The sequence below is a fragment of the Typopeltis vanoorti genome, chromosome 2 (assembly GCF_054136105.1).
Source record: "Typopeltis vanoorti isolate ZY-2024b chromosome 2, IOZ_Tvanoo_1.0, whole genome shotgun sequence".
Taxonomy (NCBI): domain Eukaryota; kingdom Metazoa; phylum Arthropoda; class Arachnida; order Uropygi; family Thelyphonidae; genus Typopeltis; species Typopeltis vanoorti.
The window spans coordinates 47,496,795-47,513,200 of NC_143550.1; the positions used below are offsets into that span (position 1 = coordinate 47,496,795).

Below are 16,406 nucleotides of genomic sequence, written 5' to 3' on the forward strand. Positions count from 1 at the left end.
CTAGCTGCTTTTTTGTCACAAAATTGCCAAACTTGTTTACAAGCAAGTTTGGCGATTTTGTGAGGGCTGGCCACAAGGAACACAGGGTGTGCATACAGTTTTGGGTAAAACTGCTCTGAAACGATTGTTATGCTTCAGCAATTCTTTAAGGATGACACTTTAGGTAAAACGCAGGTCTATGAGTGCTTTTCCCATTTGAAAAATGGGGACATGTCAGTTGGAGACCAACCACGATCTATCTGGATGACCTTTGACAAGCAGAAATGATGAAAACATCAAAAAGATTTCCCAGGCAATCAATGGCGATTGCTGAAAGACCATTGAGCAAGTTTCTGAAGCGACTTGATGCCAGCGAATTTTAACATACGATTTGCAGATGAAACATGTGTCTGCTAAATTTGTGCCTCATTTGCTCACAAAGGATTAAAAAAAAAAACATGTGAATGTTTGCACAGAAGACATACTACAAAAGTTGTGAAGACAACTCAGAGAATTGCTGCAATAGTGAGAAGGACACGTGACAAGAGATCAGAAGATGGTCATTCCATTGTATAAAGCCCTGACCAGCCATATTTGTTTTCAGAATGGCCTGGATTTGAAGGAGATGAATTAACTGTAGAGTGAATGCAGAGTAGATACCAAAAATGATATTTTGTCTGCAAAACATTAGTTTACAAGGATAGACTGAATATGTAGAGTCTGGAGGAAAGAAGATGGAGTGATATAACTGAGATATTAAAGCTGTTGAGAGGTATTTATCCAATTATCAGTGGAGAGATTTTTCACAAGGTAGAATGAGTGGAAGCAACAAGAACAAAAGGACAACCCTGAAAGTTTCAAAAGAAAGTAGTGGGTAAGAGGGATATGAAGTGAGTTTTATTCAAGGAGAATGTTTGGAGTATTGGAGCACTGCTTGAGAAGTTAGAGTGCAGACAGTGATGAAATTTAAGGAGTGGTGTGATATACTGAGTTGTTTAAGGCAAAAGTTTCATATTATGTCTTTTGACTCTATGGAGGTGTCGAATAATAATAATGCAGTGACCTCTTAATTATCTGACCTTCAAATACCTATATACAAAAGTATTCAATGAAGTGACTATTCAATTAACTTCAAATAATTGAACTTAAATGGGTTAATGTGGCCAATGACTTTGTGCACATTACCATGTTACCATACCTTAATTTAACCAACCCTTCATTATCCAACCAGCAAACTGATTTCACATCATATTCAGATAATTAAGGGATTAGTGTATATTTGATCCACATATTCTATTAAAAACATTCTGCTACTATTAAGTGATGAAAAGTAAAGTTTTAACAAATGGCACCTTTTTCTCTCTATTTTATTTATTCATTTATGTGTATAACCTTTCTCATCAATTTTAATCTTATTCTTAAATAAGGTGAATAGAATTATTCTGATTATGGCACTTTCACGTAGTGAAATGTTTTTCTTAATTTTTTTTTTAAATAAAAAAAAATGAAGGACTCACTTGTAGTTATGACAAGATGTGCATATAAAAATATGAAGAAATATAGGAAAAGGAACATAACAAGATGGAAGTGGAATTTATACAGTTGCTAAGGATAATTACCTGAAATAATGTGTTATAGAGGGGGGCCAGGTATTTCAGAAAGATTGATATGGTAATGGTATCCATCCATCTATTCACTGGACATCAACAAATGCTGCATGACCACACAGAAGATACTTGGTGATGTGCACACTAGTCCTTGCCATGTGGTCCTGTTGTATGCTTTTCTGGAGGCTTCAACTCATCAGCCTCTGCAAACACATCATTGATTCATCTCATTGACAGTCTATCCCTTTCTCTTTTTCCAAGAACATTACCTTCTATTACAGTTTTGAAAAATCTGCCCCAAGTATTTCAACTTTCTTCTGTCAATATCCTTAAGGATCCTTGAAGTTCTACTGATTCTTTTAGCACCCATCCATTTGTCTGCCTTTCAGTATATGATATCCTCAACAGCCTTCTGTAACACCACATCTCAAAAGCAGCTATCCTTTTCCTATTAGATTTTTTTAGGTTCCAAGTTTCATATCCATAAGTCACTGGTGGAAAAAAGCTACATCCCAAATCTTCAGATTAAAGTAATAGCATTAGAAGATATATCAATAACCAAGGTAGACAATCAGCCTCCGATTAGGGGAGGTGACCAAGCAGTCTTGTTTTGGGAAGTTGCTAAACGTGAAATTCTTTGTTAAAAAAGGATTTATATTGAACTATAAAGCTGGTATGACAGACTCAGGAGACATCTTGGTGCAGCGGCATGGATTGAGAAGCTACAAAGAAAATATGTCAGTAGTGCATGGGAAGTGGTCAGAGATTGTTTGAGAGAAGCATTATTAGATTGTATACAAAAGGTCAGGAGGATAAACCAAGGAGGGGGGGACTAAGTGGATGAGTAGAGATATAAAACAAGAGATTTGGGGGGGGGACACTATGGAGAGAATATAAAGAAAAAAGTGATCAGCACACTCGTGAGCAGTACAAAGTGCAAGCTAGATGGGTGACTAGTATGATAAGGAAGGCTAAATCAGATTATGAGAAAAAATTAGCTAAGCAGGCCAAAGTAAATCCAAAAAAGTTTTTTTGTTATGTAGCAAGTTAGAGGAAATATGAGTGGTAGGATGATCATAATCAATGCTGATGGCAGTGTTAAATTGTGAATGAATACAATTCACTAAAGAATGTTTCATTCATAATTTGACAAGTTAAAACCCTTGAAAAGGATATGCTTGTATTTTAGTATAAGTTGTATATAGCCTGACAAATATTGGATACCATAATTAGTGTAAAACTTGTGAATATTCCCGTGTAAAATACCTACTAAATTGTATGTTAGACAATGAATTTGTTATATACATATTTTCTGTTAGAATTGATATAAAAGAATTAGTGTGTAAATTGCATATAACCAACGGAGATTATAGGGTCAAAGTACGCAGGCAAGACACTGGATTAGTAAGTTGCCTCAAGCAGTCACGTGTGCATATGGTATGTGGCGACCTAAGTTTTCAGGGAAGATGCTACAAAAAGGCAAGACCCACGAGTGCAAAGGAATAATGTGTCGGGTGAAAATTTAGGGTTAGGAGGGGTCCCGGTAGGGGTTGATATAAAAGGGCTGACCCCCCCCAAGGAGGGTTACAGGCAAATTCATCGAAAAACAGTTAATCGAAAGACAATTCATCGAATGCAATTCATCAAACAGCAATTCATCTAAAAAACAATTTGCCGAATAAACAATTCATCTAACGAAAATTTAACGAATGGCAATTCGTCGAATGACCAATTCCTCGAACGACAATTCGTCGAAAATGCAATTCATCGAAAAAACAATTCACTGAAAAATGTTCGATGAATTATGAAAGAATTCATCGAAAAGTCATTTTTCTTGCAAACTATTGTTTAGAAAATATTCAGTTACAATACTGAACGTTACTCATGATACAGTCAACAGATGGAAGGGGTCATTGAAACGTAATAATTATTTTCTTACATTTTAGAACATTTAATGTAAGTGTACATCCTGCTTCTTTGTGCAGATAGCGTTTTCTCTCTAGAGAAGACATTTCATTCTACCAAATGTTTTCACAATAAATCTAGTTCAATTGAAATTTAAAATTTCATCCAGCCAGAGTGGAATTGCTAATATCATTTAGGAACTTCTTTACGGAAATGGCATGATAAAAGTGATCCATTAGGAACTAAAACTGAACCATGCAGACAGCTTCTTGTACTGAAAACTTCTGCGAATTCTGCTAAGTCTGCGAGTTATTGTAATACATAATTTCGACACTTTTCTTTGTAGCCCCAAATATAGCTGAAGTGAAAAAACTGGAACAGTTCGACAATTTTTTGTTAAAGTTTCAAATACGGAATCCAAGTAAAATTTGTCTATTAATAAATGTGCGAGGCGCATTATTTTTATCAGTCGTCTTCAACCGAAGGAAAGTTAGTAGGCCAAATACCGAGATGACTAGGCTTTTCCTCACGGAAATAGGCAAATCAGTCCCATGAACACATTTCATAATGCTTATGTGTCATACATACAGTAATTATATGTCATATATACAGACAGGAAACACTTATTGGACAAGAAAGACAATAAGAATCCATATTGTTCTGTAATTATTCCTTAGTAAAGTAACATTGCTATACCAACAGTCATTACATTTAGGAGGATGAGGGAAAATAGCATTAATCATTAATATTACTACTACTACTTTTTTATATTTTTTTATTACTTTACACACATTTGTTTACATATAATACATACATTACATACATTGGTATTCATGTGATACGTACTTTACATGCATTTGGTTACATATGATACATACTTTCTTTTCTTTTTTTTTTTTGTCTTGGATGAGATGTAATTTCTCAACTTTCTTCCTCAAAGATTATTTGTAAGCTTATCTGAGGATGACACCAGTTGGTTATTATGTATTGCGTTGGTTATTATGTATGTATTGCATTGGTTATTATGTATTATGTATGCGCGTGCGCACACATGCACACACACACACACACACGCACACGATGACTTGGAATGTATTGATGCGTCGCTGAACTGGAAGCCTGAATGAATATATCGTGTTTCATTGCGTTTGTATGGTATTTTGGGTGCGTGTTTCTTGTTCACAGTATGTCCTTAGAGCTCTTTTTAGGCTATTGTAGTTTGTTAAGGTTTCTGTATTAAAAAGGTGATCTGTTTATCATGTCTGGAATGTAGAAGTTTCGCATGGCCTTTCCGTAGTGATTATTGTATTTATATGTGATATAATTAGTAGTCTGAGGTCTTGTTATATGGTATGTATTTCTGACTGTCCTGTAGTTGGCATCGAAATAATGTTTTAGCAAAGCTGCACAGTGACATAAATGTTTTGCTGTCAGTATTTTGTGTTCTGACATTGCAGTGTATATAAAGTCGTTATTGTCTCTTTGTTCCCAAAACATCAGTTTTATCATTTTGTACTGTAACGAGATTAATCTATTTAGTTTGTAGGGTGCACAGAAAGCATACATTGCTATAGCGTATCTTAGTATAGTTTGGCATAGTGCTTTGTATAATAGTGTTTTTAGGTGTGTGGGAACTATGTCTTTTAACCTGTAGAGTTTGCCACTTATTGTTCGGAGTTTGTTGTGTACATGGTTTATGTGACTATTCCAATTCGTATCTGCATCGAAGTAAATTCCAAGGTATCGTATTGTTTCAACCTGAGTAATTGTGGTGGTTTCGCTGTTCTGTGTGTTTTTTATGTTGAAAAGTGGATGTTGGATGGTTATATATATTTGTTATCAACTGGTCTCAGTGGATTTCTGAATATCATTAATTTTGTCTTATCTGAGTTTAGGTGTATGAAGTTTTTCGTGAGCCAGTCTGTGATCAGATTTATGTCATGTTGCATATTTGTTTGGGCTATGCTTGCGTTATTATGGATGGATATTATAGCTGTATCGTCTGAGTATTGGAGTATTTTACCTTTGAGGGGTAGCTGATTAATATCGTGCATGTAAATGTTGTATACAGTTGGGGAGAGTACAGCTCCCTGTGGTACTCCACAGATTACTGGTAGCTCTCTGCTTCGGATTGACCCGATACGTATAATATGCTTTCTATTTTGGAGGTAGTTTGTAAACCACCTGTGCAGAAGCCCGTCTATTCCAACATGCCTCAGCTTTAATAACAAGGTTTGATGTGTGAGTGTATCAAATGCTTTAGTTAGATCAATAAAGACTACCATGGCAATTTTGTTTTTGTCTAAGGCAGTATTAATTATGTCTGTATAGTCTTCCAAGAGAGATGTTGTTCCCTTATTTTTCTTAAAACCATATTGTGTTTTGGGGATAATATGAAAGGTCTTTGTATATGCTGTGAGTTTCTTCAGTATGATCAGCTCCATAATTGGTTATGTTGCTATGGGTCTGTAATTGCTGATTAAATTTCTTTTTCCATGTTTGTATATGGGCGTGATTATGGCGGTCTTTAGCATACTTGGTATCTGTCCTGTTTTAAATATTTTATTTATTAATTTTAGTAGGATAGGACCTAAGCAAGTTGCATGATATCCTTAGGTTTTATACCATCAATTCCTGGGCCTTTGTTTGGTTTTGATTTGAAGTATTGCAGAGAGAAGTTCTGCTCCTTTTATGGTTGGGAACCATAATGTTTGTTTTGATTGTGGTCCAAGTGGAGGGTCACGTTTTGTGATTGGGGAATATTTCTGTGCAGTTCTTGGATGGAGTCTGCAAAGTATTGGTTAAAGTCATTTGCTAGTTGTTGGATAGGTTTTGTTTTATGTGTTTTATGGTTTCGGAGGCGGTGGTGTTGGGAACACAATCTAGCATCTCATTGATCAGATGCCAGGTTTGTTTCATGTTTTGGGGATGGATAATATGAAATATTATCCCCAAAATATAATATGAAATATTTCATGTTTTGGGGATAATCCCTGCACATATTATCATATGTGCAGGGATTATTTTGTCTCTGTAGTAGCTTCTTTTTGCATTTCATAAGCAGGTGTATTGTACTGCAAAAGCAACACGCCCATGCTTGGTTTCTCGCAACATTTTTCCTTCAGTATCTCCTCCAATTCCTTCAGAGCTGCTGTAACAGTTTCACCTTTTTTGAGGTACTTCGAAAGGATTACAACATCCATATCCTAAAAGACAATGGCACGAGCCTTCCTGCTGACTTTTTAGTTCGAAACTTTTTTGTCCATGGAGAACCTTTGTGTTTTCACTCCATTGACTGTTGTATGTTCTCCGGGTCATAGAGACGAAGCCATGTTTCATCAACGGTCAGAATACGAACTAAGAAATTTGCACCTGATTTCTCAAAATGATCAAAAATCCCTTGAGATGACAGCACATGTTTTCTCTTTAGGTCGGCATTCAAACCTTTGGGGACACTTTGTTGAGAGTATCTGCATGTCCAGATTTTGGAAGATAATGACACTAACTCGTTCCCGGGATGTCTCTGGAGTCTTTGTGATGTTTTTGGCTGGCATTTGTTCATCAAGGATCATAGCATGCACTGTATCGAAGTTTTCAGGTATGATCGCTGTGGAAGGTCTCCAGCCCAGGATGCTAGCTTTCAATTGTTAGTTATACTGGAATGCACAGTCTCCTAAATTCTCACGCAATGTACAGACTTTTCTTGTAGCATGAAAAACCTGATGGCCCACACCTCTGTGTCTTCGAATTTCTTCAAAACCACTAACATGTTTTCTTACATATCCTAAATGAAAAACAATAATTATTACGATTTCAGGAAACATAGGTGTTAAAGGGTTTAAGATATCGTCTTCCTTGTGGTTTATATCAGAAAGCTTTAACATAATTTTGTTTTAGGTGTTTATCAGGACTTTTCAGTCCCCCCCCCCTCGTATAGCTTGTTACTTTCATCTGGTCCTTTCAACACACCACTACTGACTTCCTCTTCTGAGATATCGCAAAGACACATGTTGATATATCAACAATTCATACATGTTGATTGATATTCTGTTTACTGAATTCCTCATGCATACTTCCAGCTCACTTACCATCAGTGTTCCTCCTCCCTCCCCACTGACCTCAAGTTCTGTAGGACGTTATTTTCACGAGGATGAAATCCTTTATGAAATATTCATTTAAGATCTCAACTATATCCGCCTCAGTGGATATCATTCACTGCAACCAGTATGCTCCACAAAAAAAATCGCTTTCTGAATGAAGTCAGCTAAATAATACTGTATTTTACCGTATATAAGTGACCTGAAATCTATATCCCTCTCAAAACAATTCAAAACAAAAAAAAAATTGCACACACATCTTCACCCCACACTCCTTATAATTCATTTTTCGGTGAACTATATTTTCGATGAATTGTTGTTTTTTCGATCAATTGCGTTTCGATGAATTGTGTTTTCGATTAACTGCTGATCAGTGAATTGCTTTTCGGGGAATTGCCTTTCAAGGAATTGCTTTTTCGATTAATTGTTGTTCGATGAAATGATTTTCGATGAATTGATTATTCGGTGAATTGCTTTTTCAATAAATTGTCATTCGATGAATTGTCTTTCAGTTAACTGTTTTTCGGTAAACTCTCCGGATACCCCCAAGGAGGCCTTTGTCTGGAGTCTCTGTTCTCACTCAGTGGCAGAAGTCGGAGGTGTCTGGTGATGATTAGAGGGATCGCAGATTCCAAGCCCTACGATGAACAAATAGTGGATTTTTGAAGCAACAGGCAACTCCCGGTAAAGATAGTGGCCAACTCTCGATTAGTAAGTTGTCTCAAGCGGTCACGTGTGCATATGGCATGTGGTGACCTAAGTTTTCGGGGAAGACACTGCAAAAAGGCAAGACCCACGAGTGCAAAGGAATAATGTGTCGGGTGAAAATTTAGGGTTAGGAGGGGTCCTGGTAGGGGGTTGATAAAAAAAAGGGCTGAAACCCACCCTCCCAAGGAGGCCTTTTGTCTGGAGTCTCTGTTCTCACTTGGTGGCAGAAGTTGGAGGTGTTGGGTCATGATTAGATTAGAGGGATCATGGATTCCAAGCCCTACGATGAACGAATAGTGGAATTTTTGAAGCAATGAGCAACTCCAGGTAGTGTGCCTTATGGATGTAAAATTGCCTTGCGCTAAGAATATTCTAGGCACAGATGATCGGTATGCAGACTCCATGAGGACCAACCTAAGTTGACAGGAATTTTAGCCTTAATATGGAGGGAAGAAAATGTTTGGAAGGAAAGGAATCCAAGAATCAAAAGGACAAGCATGAGGAATCCTCGAGTTCGGTATAGTAAACCGAACTCAAGGTTACTATACCGAATTTTTACTAGTTTAATCAAGTATAGTAATTCTCACATTACTAGTTTAATCAAGTAATGTGAGACAGGAAGGTAATTGTAACTTAAGAATCTTAGACCTTCATAAAGTTTTGAGATTCTATCTAAAATTAAGACAGAACTGTGATATTTTAATCGTAGTCGGTGAGCAATATGTGCTATGTATTATAATTGTACTTGTGTTGATTGCTAGCTATGTTTAAGAGCTGTCTAATCCAGACAGCCTGATTAACACCTAAAGGTCATTATTGGTTTTATAATCTAAGAATGCAAGCTTTGAATCTTTGAACATAATGTTTTTGTAATATTAATTACTGTGTGATGTATATTGATTAATTTTACTTTGTAATCTATTAGTACAGTGATAATTGAAAGTCCTTTATTCTGTATGATGATCATTATGTTAAATAAACCTTTTGCTCTTATTAATTTGGTTGCCTGTGTCTAAGAATCCGATGCACCACTCAAATTATTCGGATCTAAGTGGGAGGTAATTGTTAATTAAGACCATGACTGCAAACACGGTTGATTATAGAAGGTATTGATAATTGTTAACTTAGTACAGAATTAGATTAGATTAACCATGTGCATATCTGAAGGTTCACTTCTTGACTGAGAAGTTTTTCCAATCTAAGGGTTCTGGGTGGCGCAGCAGAACAAATAAATTTTCCCAGAACCTTACGAGAAGTTAACTTCAGAAGCTTTGTTACTAAGGAGTTGACTTAACCTTGAGACAATCTCTTTGTAGATCAGACTCACGCACGTGATAATCTGAGGGGCTGAAGTATATAATACTAAGACAAAGACAGACACATTATAAGCACTGCTGAGATAGGACAAGTTATTCAAGAGATAGTTAAGTAAAGGAGTTAAACCCTATTAAGTAAATATTAATTACTACTACTATTACGACACATTATACCAGTAGGAAGGTGAGAGGCAAAAGAAATTGTTAAGTTGTTGAGTGATCATTTTGCAAAAGTGTATCACCAAAATGGTGATTTTGCAATGCCAATTATTATTATTACCCCAAGACCTCATGGAGTCAAAGACTCATCTGGGAGGTCCTTTTATCACACACACACAGCTCATCATACCGTGCCCTGAACACATTCAAACTCCTTACAGACACCACACTCTCAGGCAAGGCATTCCAATCATTTACAACTCTGCACGAAAAAAATCTGCCTCTCACTTCCCTACTCACACCTTCTTTACACAGTTTCCAGGGATGACCTCTGGTTCTCTCCCGATCTCCCACTATTTTCTGTAGAACTTTTCCAGTATTGATCCTATAACAACCCCTTATCAACTTATAAGTCTCTATCATATCTCTCCCCTCTTCCTCCTGTCCACCATACTCTGCAAATTACATCTTCTCAATCTTTCCTCATACTCGACATTCCAGAGGTCAGAAACTACCTTAGTCAGTCGCCTTTGGATCCTTTCCAACATCTCTTCATCCTTCTGAAAACCAGGTGACCAAATCTGGGCACAACAGTCCATGTGTGGCCTAATCAAAGCCTTATACAATGGAACAAGGATCTCCCTACTTCTACACGTCAGTGTCCTCTGCATCAATTCCAGAAGCCTTTGTGTTGTCTTCATAATTTTGGCTGTGTCCCTTAAATTTCAGATCCTTATCCACTATCACCCCAGATCTCTTATTTCTTCCACCTCCAACAATATATCCTCACCAAGCATAAATTCTGCATTCCATTTTTGTTTTCGAAATTTTAAAACCTTACATTTTGCAACACTGAACTCATATCCCCATTTCTGTGCCCAATCACTCAATTTATTCAAGTCTTCTTGTAAGGCCACAACATCTTCACTACTCTTCATGGTTCACCCCAACTTTGCATCATCTGTAAACAACTGAATATCTCTATCCAAATATTCACCTATATCATTAATATACAAGTAAGCAATAATGGCCCTAAAACAGACCCCCGAGGCACTCCACTAGTGACTTTCCTTTTCCAGGATATCGTTCGCCCATACACAACTTGTTGATACCTATCAGATAGCTAGTCTCCAATCCATTCACTAATCTAATATCCAATCCCATCAGCTCTAGTTTGACTATCAATTTATCATGAGGTACTCTGTGACAGACACATGTCAAAACTAAGGTAGATGAACAGAAGGTATTCAGCATATTGAAAAATATCAGTGTGAATACAGCAGTGGGAGTGGATGGCATGTCTGTGCATGTACAATGTGAATGTGCAAAAGAATTGGCATTGCCTCTGATGAAATTGTTCAATCTGTCTCAGTTCTGGTAAGGTTCCAAGGGAGTGAAAATAGGGTAAGATAGTTCCATTACATAAAGGTGGCTCCAAAACAGAAGTGCTAAACTAAGGACTAATTAACATATCCAGAGTGGTTGTTCAAGTACTGGAAAAGTTGGTTAAAGGAAAAATCTAACAGTAGGTGGATAGGGATACAATACGCTATAGTGGACAGCTTGCTTTGTAAAGGGTAAGTTCTGGCTTGGTAATTTATTCACATTTTATAATAAAGTGACAGTGGAACTGGATAAAAACGGCTACACCATAATACTGCTGGAGACTTTGCAAGGTTATTTGACAGAATACCCCCATGGAAAACTATTACAAAATTTGGAGCAAATGGGAATAGATGTGAACCTTATAGCATGTTAGGGAAGTTACTGAGAGATATTATGTTGGAGGTTTAATGGATTTTTTACAACACTCAAAAAGAATTAAAATAGAATTTAATACTTCCTATATTTTGTCCTAGTCACTAGGACATCTACAGGGATTACAAAAACAATTAATGTAACATGCACACAAAAACTTACAATACTAAGCTCAACCACGTGGGTGACACTAAAGTCCTATCTAGGTGGAGCGCCCTCTAAGGGCAGTAGTAGGTGGCCTGGAATGTAAGGTGGGACCTCTGGTGATGAGTGTTTCCCAAATCTTAGGAAGCTTAATGCAACCGTATTTATTAAGGTTTGGTTGGTTTCTGAGAGCTGCTGCTGCTGCTTCTAAGAAAAGTTTTTCTTTCTTGAATTTGCTGTGGTGGAGCATGGTGGTTTTCTTCCATGATACTCTGTGGGTGGTGTCCAAAACATGGTCAGCCAAGCCTGAATGGCCATAATTGTGTTTAACGATGTACAACTTGTGTTCCTCCAGGCGGATGGATGCTGATCTGCCTGTCTGTCCAAAGTACGCAAGCTTACAGGAACAGGGTACTTTGTAAACTCCAGGCAGAGAGAGAGAGGAGGGAGCTGATCTTTCGTAGAACGGATAAGGGTAGCAAGTTTGCGGTAGGGTTTATATGCTGTGTGTAGGTTATACTTTTTTAGTATCTTGGCTATTTTTTCCGAAGTACCACGGATGTAGGGTATGGTGATGGCATTTTTAAAATCTTATTGATGAGAGGGACAGGGAATGGGGGAGGAATTGATTATTTTTTTGATACTGTGTTCGCTGTAGCCATTGGAGAGGAAAGTTCTGTGTATGTGGTTAAGCTCAGTAGTGAGGGCGGTTCCACTGGAACAAAGATTGTGGGCTCTCTTGGTAAGAGTTTTAATGATGCCATATTGTTGCGAGGGGTGGTGGTGGGAGAGTTTGTGAATGTATCTGCCTGTGTGTGTGTGGGTTTTCTGTATACAGTGAAGGCAAGTGCATCATTAGGCAGGCGTGTGACTAAAGTGTCTAGGAAGGGTAAACAATTGTTCTTATCCTTTTCCATAGTAAACTGGATTCTTGGATGTAGGCTATTGAGATGACTGAGGAAGGAGTCTAATGTGTCTGGGCCATGAGGCCAAATAGAGAACACATCATCTACATATCTTAGCCAGATAGAAGGTTTGAGTGGTCTATGGCTCGTTTTTCAAAATCTTCCATATAGAAATTGGCAAGGGGGGTGAGAGGGGGGGGGGAACCCATGGCGGTTCCCTCTATCTGCTTGTAGATTTTGTTCTTCCAAGAGAAATACCCAGAGTTGATGGCAAAGGAAAAGAGATCTAAGATGTCAGAGGGAAAAAGGTTTTCTAAGAGAGATAAAGTTAAGAGATATACAAGAGAGTAGTATTTGGCAGAGTGTAATCTAGGAGAATGAGGGTGACTAGTGGCACACCTCATGGTTCTCTAGTAGGTCCACTACTGTAATTTGTTTATTAATGATATAAGGAAAGATTTAAGAGATGATATTCAGTTGTTTGCTGATGATGCAAAACTGGGGAGGGCAATAATTGAGAAAGATAATGTAGATATCCTGCAAGATGATTTAAATAAATTGGCATCTTGGCAAAGGATAATGAGTAGCAATTTAATGTTGCAAATGTAAGATTATGCACTTTGGATTGAAAAGGTTGCCAACTTTGTATCACATTGATGGTAGATATTAAAGGAGTTTTATAAAATTGACACAAAGGAAATTTTTCAATTTTTTTGTGTGGAGAGTGGTAAATGGATTGCCAGAATTAGTTGTGAGTGCCCTGACAACGAATGAGTTTAAGGAGAGGTATGATAGGTTTTGTGTGCATAAACATTAGTGTAAGTCTACCATGATGAGTCTCTGGACTCCATTCCTTTAATAACAACAATAATAATAATAATAATAATAATAATAATAATAATGATATCGGTATTCATGATTCCTGTCAATGGAAGCATTTCAAATGCAATTATTGTTACTGCCAAAATAAGGTAGATGAACAGGAGGTATTCAGCATATTGAAAAATGTGCTGTGTGGACAATACAAAATTTTGTTGCCTCTCAAAGTTCTCCTGAAGTGGCAAAAAAAAAAAAAAAGTTCCTATAAAGCTAAGTACAGAGAATGACACCAATAGGTGTAACATTATCATCTCTACTTAATTTTATACAATGTTTGACCAAGTGTTGCAGCAAAGCACAGAAGGGAGTGGAAATTTCATATTGATAAAGTTTCCACTTAGCACATGCCCAGTTGTGAGGCCCTCAACAGTTTATTATTATTATTATTTTAATGATATTCCTAATCATGAAAGGTAGCATAACAATACTATTAGTAACCAAAGTGTTAGATAATTAAGATAATTTATATAACTTCGTTCATTTTCATTTTACTGATTTTTATGCAGAAATAAGCTTCCATGTTGTCAGAAGACTAAGGGAAAGCTAGACTATAACGAAAAAAGAAAGTAGAGCTTTTTGTCTTAAGGGTATCAGATATCATAATCTTTTTGGAGAATAATCCGTGATTCTACCCCCCCCCCCACCAGATTTGCTTATGCATTATAAAATGTGACACATGGTAAAACACTGATATGGAATTTTGACTGTTGATGTACAATAACATGTGATCATGTTTGTTCAGACATATCAGTAAACAATTGATAGTAGAGAAATGCACCCAGTTTCAATATGTATTGATCAAACCTTATTGATGTATTCTTTGACATACATATACATTTTTGAAAAAATGCAAGCATACTTTAACAACTGTGAACTTACTTTAACTTCCTCATTTTTTTGGACAACTTTTATATTCAGCTTTTTAGTTGTGTGCAATTTATGAGAAGTCTTATCAGTGAATTTGGCTGCTTTTTTCTTAAGGGTATCAGATATCATAATCTTTTTGGAGAATAATCCAGGAACTGCTGGCCTAAAGGAATGACTAGGAAGTGATGAAGCAGCCTTTAAAGCCAAAACTGTTTTAGGATGCTTAATTCTGGGAAGAGTAAAAATTTTGCGTTTTCTAGGCCTTCCAGGTCCTTTTTTGACTTGAAATTTATCTGGTTCACTTGAAAATAAAATAATTTGTATATAAGTAACAAAACAGTTTACAGTATTATAATGGAGATACTAAATATAACTGAAAAAAATAAATATCTTAATATTTATAACTTAATTATACCAACATTTTCAGCTCATATTAGCACTTTCTTATATGTGTCACGGTATATAAACTAATTAAATAACATAATTCATGGTGGATGACAAAGAATACAAATGCTGTATTCTTTGTCATCCACCTTAGTATAATATCTTATGGCTACTTTTGCATGGATATTTGTGATTCTCTTTAAAAAGGTGAATGATGAATTTCATCATTCAGTGTGAAACCACAGCTCAACTTATTGGAAGCCTGAAATTGCTTGAAAAAGTTCTGTTTGATCTCTAGCTCTGGATTATAAAAAAGTAAAGCTGTATAACTGAGAGGAGACCTCCACATAGCCTTTAAAGGAATGCAGAGAACCGACCAGGGCTTCAGACCTAATGTCCAATACTTACCTTCTCGTGGTGCACCCTGTTGGGTATCTACCTGGATACTGAATGAACGAGGATGGGCTGGCAATTTGGGATTTAGCCGACCAAATTGTATTCCTATTGGTTAAACCAAAATACAAAATGATGGTACAACATGACAAAATTTCATGCTGGCTGGAGCATCGCCTGGTTAAACAAGGCCCCCGTTGTTTTCACCAGGGAACCAGGGTGAACAGCAAAAAGTCAGCTACTGGAACAAATCTGAAAACACACCCTAACTCAACATCACCAGAGTTAAAGATCAGTACTAGCAACATAAGAAGCCTGAATGGCAAAGAAATGGAGCTAGCAGAGGAATTAGATAAGTACCAGATCGACATAACAGGGGTGACTGAAACAAAAAAAGACAAAAACTGGTGAGATCTTTCTGAGCAATAGATACATTAAATAAAAACTGAAAATGTTATATTCAGGCAATGACAATCAAGGAAAAGAAGGAGTAGCCATAGTATTCAACAGAAAATATGAGGCTCATCTTCTTGAATGGCAAGCAGTGTCAAGTAGAGTGATTTGGGCAAATATCAGAATGGGGAACTGGACAATGAGACTTATTTGTGCCTATGGTCCCACAGAATGTTCTACTAAGGCAGAAGTGGAGGAATTTTTTGAGGCTCTAGAAAAAGCTACTGATACAATGAAAAAGGAAAAGTTGGTCCTTGTTGGGGATCTAAATAGCAGAGTAGGAAGTGATTGTCAGACATACAAAAATGTTTTGGGAAAATTTGGAGAAAAGAGCAAAGCTAATAATAATGGCAAATAGCAGTTGGATTTCTGCTCAGGACATGGACTGGTTATTACTAACACCATGTTCCAACATAAAAATATGTACAAATTCACATGGAGAGAAGAGGCAAGGAATAAGAAAAGTCTCATTGACAATGTTATTGTTGATAGTGATGTTTTCTCCCTGGTGCAGGACACCAGAGTGTACAGAGGATTTGAAATTGGAAGTGATCACTATTTAGTCTTGAGCAGGATAAAATTGAATTTCATATTGAAAAGAATGACGTATAAGAAAGTTTTAAAGCGAATAAAAGTTGAGCAGCTCTCAGATGTGAACTGTAGACTAAAATACACAAAGATTATTGAAGGAAAAATGAAAGAGTTTAAGAACAGGAAAACCTTGGAGATTCATTGGCAAGCCTTGAAGAAAGCCCTGATTGATTTAGCCAGAGAGGCATGTGGTGAGGTTGTCTGCAAGGATAGAAAAATCAGAACTCCAAGGAAGTTAAAGAGGCAGTGAAGGAAAAGAAG

General features: G+C 36.8%; 1 protein-coding gene across 2 annotated transcripts in view; it reads right to left on the bottom strand.

Annotated features, from left to right (window-relative positions):
- The window catches only part of LOC150108985 (uncharacterized), a 275,662-nt gene that overhangs the window by 192,791 nt on the left and 66,465 nt on the right, over window positions 1–16,406 (bottom strand). For both annotated transcript variants that reach the window (XM_090411204.1, XM_090411197.1), the window contains exon 8: window positions 14,337–14,625. In XM_090411204.1, the coding sequence (XP_090267330.1) occupies window positions 14,337–14,625 (289 nt within the window). The remainder of the gene's footprint in view (window positions 1–14,336; window positions 14,626–16,406) is intronic.